General features: G+C 37.4%; 1 protein-coding gene across 1 annotated transcript; it reads right to left on the minus strand.

Annotated features, from left to right (window-relative positions):
* On the minus strand, positions 1–5,220 carry LOC111226087 (cell cycle control protein 50A-like). The gene is made up of 7 exons (XM_022751179.1): positions 4,768–5,220; positions 3,759–3,878; positions 3,173–3,280; positions 2,997–3,084; positions 2,670–2,813; positions 2,369–2,578; positions 1–1,199 (listed from the first exon to the last, which is right to left on the minus strand). The coding sequence occupies exons 1-7, from the start codon at positions 5,014–5,016 to the stop codon at positions 1,006–1,008; spliced, it is 1,113 nt and encodes a 370-aa protein (XP_022606900.1). The 5' UTR covers positions 5,017–5,220; the 3' UTR covers positions 1–1,005.
* Between the last annotated feature and the right edge of the window lie 982 nt (positions 5,221–6,202).

The following is a 6,202-nucleotide window of genomic DNA, read 5'->3' on the forward strand; positions in this document are numbered from 1 at the left end:
CATTGACCAAGTTGTTTAATTGGACCCTACAAACCTTATAAAAACCCATAAATTTAAATTTTACCAATTAATAACTAATCAAGAACGTAATATTATGACTGAAGACGAGGTGAAACGAGAGAAAATCTAACAAATGGGACACTTTTAAAGTGCGTATCATTTGGTTAACATAAAAGAACGCAAGATAATTTAACTAAGGCCAAACTGTAAAAACTTAAATATTTTTATGCTCTAATCAGCCAGAGCGACTTCCCAGAGTCTCAGAAATAAGAACACTGGATAGAGTGGTATAGGAGCATGTTTCCATCATTAAAAACTTTTGGATCGTAACAGTGTTTTCAATAATTTAAAAACAATACCTTATGACTGCCTCAGTCTCTTCATACAACCAGTCACAGCGGAGGGTAGATAAACACACTTTTGGTACTATTTGTCATGAAGGCTCTATGATTCTCCAAGGGTAAAATACTTCTTGTTAAACATCAATGCTTATCATAATTACCAGCACGCGAGCAACAATTATCCCATCCTATATTCAAGGTCATCTCAAAAACCACAGAGGTATGTCAGTGAAGTATAATGATACATTCATCAGCAGGACATATTACAGTACATAGTACGGACAAAAACTTTAAAAATACATACATCCTTCAATAATTAAGCCATTTGCAAAGCACTGCTAAACTGAAACACATACAGTTTGATTATGTATTGATAAATAGAAGATTTAAAAAAAAAATGAAGACAGGCAATGACAATCTCAGCAGCCGACTTGAAGCTTTATGCACAGAGATACAGACTCTAGCATCTTTCTTTTTACCTTAAAATGTCCTAAACATAAATACAGCTTTTTATGAGAGAGTTACAGACGCTGCTGTCCTTCCACAAACACACAGACAATTACAGAGACCAGTGAATTCACACTAAAGTCAACAAGCAGTCCCGAACGGACCCTGTAGGGTCATCCATGCATGCAGAGACGGGAAAATGTGATACAAGAACTGATTAGTTTGGAATATCTGCACTGTTGTTGCGAGTGTCATATTTATGGTGGATGATGAGCAGAACAACACCCAGGAAGAAGCAGATGGAGCCCACAGTGATGTAGGCGATGCCCAGGAAAGGGTTCTTTCCTCCCATCCAGGAAATGGTGCTCAGGATCATTCGCTTGCGACCATCAAAGCTGAGCACAGGGTAATCTGATTTGAAGTGGTTAAAGGAAAAAATTGGAGCTTCTAGACTGAGAGAAAAGTACATTTTATAACAGGATTTATAAATAATCTACACTTAAACTATTATTTTACGATTAATGTACTGAAAAAAACATTTATAGACATTATCAACCAGTTTATCTAAAAGTTCTTCTTAAACTATTGCTCACTAGCCTTTTTTCAGTAGCAGAAGTAAAAGTTTGACGACAAAACCTAAATACCCAGAAGCTGCACATGTGCTGTCAGTAAACTGCACACAGCAAGCTCATGTTCACTGGCAGAATGCTACAAATACAATCAAACTTAGCTTCTTTGCACAAAGTGATTTGTTAGGGCTGGGTGATGTCGTTAAAATCATTATCAGAATATTAATAAGTATATTTGTGTCTGTTCATCAATATAGGCATTGTATACAAATTCACAGAAAATGAAATAATGTTCAAAGCTATAAACTGTGCTCCACTGTAAGGCATTACATGACATCAAATTCTTCATATGTGCAAAGCATGAACTTGAATAACTAATTTTGTGGGATGTACATTTTCAGTTTAGTTCTCTGATTTGTTTTGGTATACCTGTGTTGTTGTAAACATTATGTACCTGCATACCTTGTGAATTACAAGTTTCTCCATCTGGGGTCTGATCAAAGCAGCTGGTTTACTGAGATGCCTGAATACCCTTGCTAAGTAAATCCAGAACCCTCTCTACTCTGGAACATGTTGAGATACAAAATGAAATGTTTCTGGGTTTTACTCAGCCTAGTTTTTAAGATAACTCAGTAAATCAGCTGTTTGAAAAAGCCCCTGAAGTGGACATTAAACAAACAGAACTTGAGCCACAGTGAGTATAGTGGTGTTTGCTCACAGTACAATATTTGTTGGCAAACCAACAAAGCTAAATAAATATTTACTTGATGTTGTTGAGGTGTTTTGGTGCTCACTAAGTTCAGATGTGTTACTCTGCCAACAGGATTTGTGACTTTAAGGCAAATTTATGTGAATTATAATGACATAAGATTATTGTGTCTCTAGGTAATAAATCACAGCCTGTGCAACTTAACATGAGTGAATATAATTCATACTAGCCAACCCTACAGCTGAAGACTACCTCTAGTTTTAACTGTGCAGTAGAATTCCAGGCTTTAATTCAAAGGATACTGTAAGCAATGTTCAAGACGTATCTGCCACTGGGTAAAGTGGGGGTCGTGTTAGACTTCTTCTGGATGATGCGGTAGAGCTTGCGAAAGGTGGGCAAGGCAGCAGTGCGCATCCACACAATGAAGTCCTCATTGATGAAGCCGTTGTTGTCAGGATCTGATGGGTCCAGCTCATACACTGGCCTCCTCCAGTTCACTGGCTTAGATGTGCCTGAAAAAGAGTAAGAGAAAACCAAGCTAGTCACTGCAGTTAAGGTGTTTTAAGTGTTTTGAAGTGTTTGTGCACAGTTTGCTAAAATCACCTTGGAAAGCTACAGAAAGGTTGTTGTTTGCACCAGGATTCCTGAATTTCACATGCTTGTCTGTCCACCACGCAATGCCCTTCTTCACCAGAGGAATTGTATTTCTGGTGCCATTGATATCAATATGATACAGCTCCAGAGTGTCTGAAACAAAGAAGCATTAGATTCAATATTGGTGCATTGCAAGCGTGGTAAAGCTTTGTTATATAAAGAGCTTTTAGTAGGAGTTTAAAAGGTCAGATAAGACTTGTATTGAACACATGAGAAGGAATAATCCTTCCACTGCTGGGGAGAAAAATGTGAAGTTGTTCACCATTTCTCACTTACCATTGAAAAGGCTGTTAGCTATGGCCCCACATGGAGCAATGGGATGTCCATCACTCATACGGTATGGCTCACATTCCTTGCTGGGAGTCTATAAACAACAATGAAAGTTACAATAATGCAAGAGGCTTTTACTGAAATATCTGCATGATGAAAAAACAACATTTTCAAGATTGTACCGTCAAAGCAGACCGGTCACCATTCAACTGGCTGTCATCCCTGGACTTCACATAGCGTCTGTGGTTCTGATAGAAGTTGGATAAGCCGTAGTACATAAAGACATTGCTCTGCAGGGGAGGAGAGATTGTGTTATAGACTGCATATGTAACAAATATTGGTCCCTATGTTTTTAGATCAGATAGATGTTGTTTTACCCCAGTTTTATGTTTGTTGCACCTAAAAAACTGTAACTGTAATAACTTGTAACCCAAATCTAGGCTGTAGCAAATGATACTGGTGTGTGTTATGCGAAATCTGTTGAGACTGAAATGCAACTGGCTGTGAGCTTTTTATAAGCAATCAATAAGAGCCTATGAAAGTTACTGGACTGCATATTTTAAGTCTAGAATAATCAATGACAATGAAGGCTCCAATCAAACCTCTAGTGTGCCTTTTTTTGGACTCAAAATAGAGCTTAATGGACATTCACTGTCGGAGTGCATTTTCCCCTTTTATTGCACAAGCAACACTATCAGTATTGGAGGTGAAGGCATGTATTATTCATGGGATCCGCATACTGTAAGCTGGTGCAGGTCCTCAGCTCACCTCAAATGGCTGCTCCAATGTGAATTCTACAGAGCAGAGACATGGTGCTGTGTTGTTCCAGCTGAAGTTCTTGGCACAGCTGTAGCATGGACTGTTTATGTCCACACCAGTGTAATCAATCTGAAAATGAGTCAATTAGTTACAGAATTGAATATATTAATTACATTTAACATTTAAATACATATTGTTTCATACTGCTCCACATACATATGGACTTAGTAGGCAGAACAAGTACATAAAACTAATTCTGTACAATACAACTTCCATGCAGCACATCCTATTTTCATGATGAAGGTTACATTATACTCAGGTTTTTGAGAAGTACTGATCAACTTTAAGTTTACACTGAAGGCTGTTGTTTGCAGTGCTACTGAATTGCTCTGTTATACTGATCTCTTCATCCAATATTTAGTCTACCCTCTTGATACAAGTGGGGTGTTGGATTAAAAATGTGTTTCTAACATTTTGTATACCCTCAAATAAAAACTGGGTGCTATACTAAGAGAGTTTCTAACGTTTTGTCATATCTCATGTCTACAGATAATATAAATCAGTGGACAAAATACTTCTCAGTTATACAAATAAATACAGTTAACAACACCAGAAACTGCTTTCAAAATTTACATAAAGTTGTGTGAACACCTTTTTAAAAGTTTTAACAAAAACTGGACACTGTAAACATTATTATTTACAGCATTCTTTAATTAATACTGTATTAGTTTGAGCTAAAGTTAGCTAACAAACTGCCTGAATAAGGTATTTTCAATATGGAACCAAGCTACTAAGGTGTCACTTCTTAATTGTGTTCTTGCTTGCTCAATTTGGCAAAATCCAAAAAGCAGCACTAATTTCAACAAGTTTACAGTACATGGCTTGCTGCAGTTAGCTAATAATAACAACGTGAAATGCACTCTGTGGAAAACCGTAGAGGAACCTTGTTAGTGGTGGAGTTACAGTTAGAGAATTAAGAGATGCGCCGGTTGAAAGACCGGTAGACATTGTTCTGTACCTCGAACTCTTTGATGTTGTTTGATGTGACATACAGGCCGATGCCGATGGGGATGAAGATGAGACCGATAACGAAGAAGGCTGGCAGTACGGTGCCTGCTGTCAGGATGGGCTGCCAGGCTGGTAATCTCTGCTGTTTGAACGCCGTGTTGTCCGGCTTTTTACTTTTCGCAGCCCCTGCTCCGCCGTGACTCGAAGCGCCCGAGTGGTGTCCGTCTTCTTCCTTAGCGTTGTAGCTTGACGCCATCATGGCTGCAATCCGCTCCGAGCAAAATAATCCACTTCAATTGACAGCCGAGAGTTCCTCGGTAATAGCACACGGTAAACAAGAGACAAACGTTAAGGTAACGGATAAAACTGTCTAGAAGGCGAAACTTTCCCCCTGTCTAATTCAAACATCTACTTGTTGTAGTATTGGCTTTATCTGTCTAGTTAATCTCATCCCGAGGAAGAAGCCGGAAGCTTCTGAGCCAATAGGATGTTGAAACGAAGCACTTACGTCATCCTAGAAAATAAATACGCCCCTTTCTCACGCTGGCTGTTATGCACAAACATCTGATGTTAAATGTGAAGATCTGTGGTTATGACAGTTGAGAAATTTAATTCAAAATTTACTCTGAGAACTATCTATCTACCTTTATGTGGGTTGAATCCTCATCTTGGAATTTTCTAAGGTGATTCCAAATTGTGCTAATTTAAAATTTGAACATAATAAGTCTTCTTTGAAGTGTTACATTTAATCCAACAATTTAAGTGTTCATTATTCAATGGTTCAGTAAATGTTGGCACAAAATTTAAATTGAAAAACATTTAAGATACCAATGATAAGAAATTCAGCCTGAATGGAACTTATCAAAGCTTTGTATGGCAATGTATTGCTGCCACCATGACAAAAAGTCTTGTTTTAATAAGATCTCCTTTGCATTATAAGAAAAGTTTAAGACATAATTATGTGAAATAGCAACAAAGTTGTATTATATAACATATGTTGTGTCTAGTAATAATTGTTTCTTATTATAATGAGAATCTTAACAAAAAGAATTTTGCCATGGTGGCAGCAATATGCTCCCCTAACTTTGTTGAATAATCAATTAAAGACAAGTTAAAATGGCTTGTTTTCAAAGCAAAACCTTTCAATGCTTTAAAGTCAGTTGTCTTTAAATACAGTTGTTTAATGGCATATTTATCAATAATGTAATGATAAGATGGTTTTAATGTAGTCTGTTACAGTTATTTATCTATTTTCACATTTAAATTCCCTTGGCCGATGGCAGCATTTTCAAGTGTAGCATCTGAGTGTATTTCTAAAAGAGTACTGACAGTGTAATGTTGCAAAAGCATGACTTATGATAGCTACACAGATGAAACAGTCACATGCAATAGTTCTGGCCTGTTTGCCAGACATACGCAGTTGTCCCTCTGTCTTTGCTGCATAT

The sequence above is a fragment of the Seriola dumerili genome, unplaced genomic scaffold, assembly GCF_002260705.1.
Source record: "Seriola dumerili isolate Sdu_G_001 unplaced genomic scaffold, Sdu_1.0 BDQW01000149.1, whole genome shotgun sequence".
NCBI classification, from domain to species: domain Eukaryota; kingdom Metazoa; phylum Chordata; class Actinopteri; order Carangiformes; family Carangidae; genus Seriola; species Seriola dumerili.

Excerpts from the sequence above, each read along its gene's own strand:
- LOC111226087 (XM_022751179.1), bottom strand. The coding sequence starts at position 5,016 with ATGATGGCGTCAAGCTACAACGCTAAGGAAGAAGACGGACACCACTCG. Across the intron at positions 3,085-3,172 it reads GTGACCGGTCTGCTTTGACG|ACTCCCAGCAAGGAATGTGA; the intron begins GTACAATCTTGA and ends TGTTGTTTATAG. Across the intron at positions 2,814-2,996 it reads AGCTAACAGCCTTTTCAATG|ACACTCTGGAGCTGTATCAT; the intron begins GTAAGTGAGAAA and ends TCTTTGTTTCAG.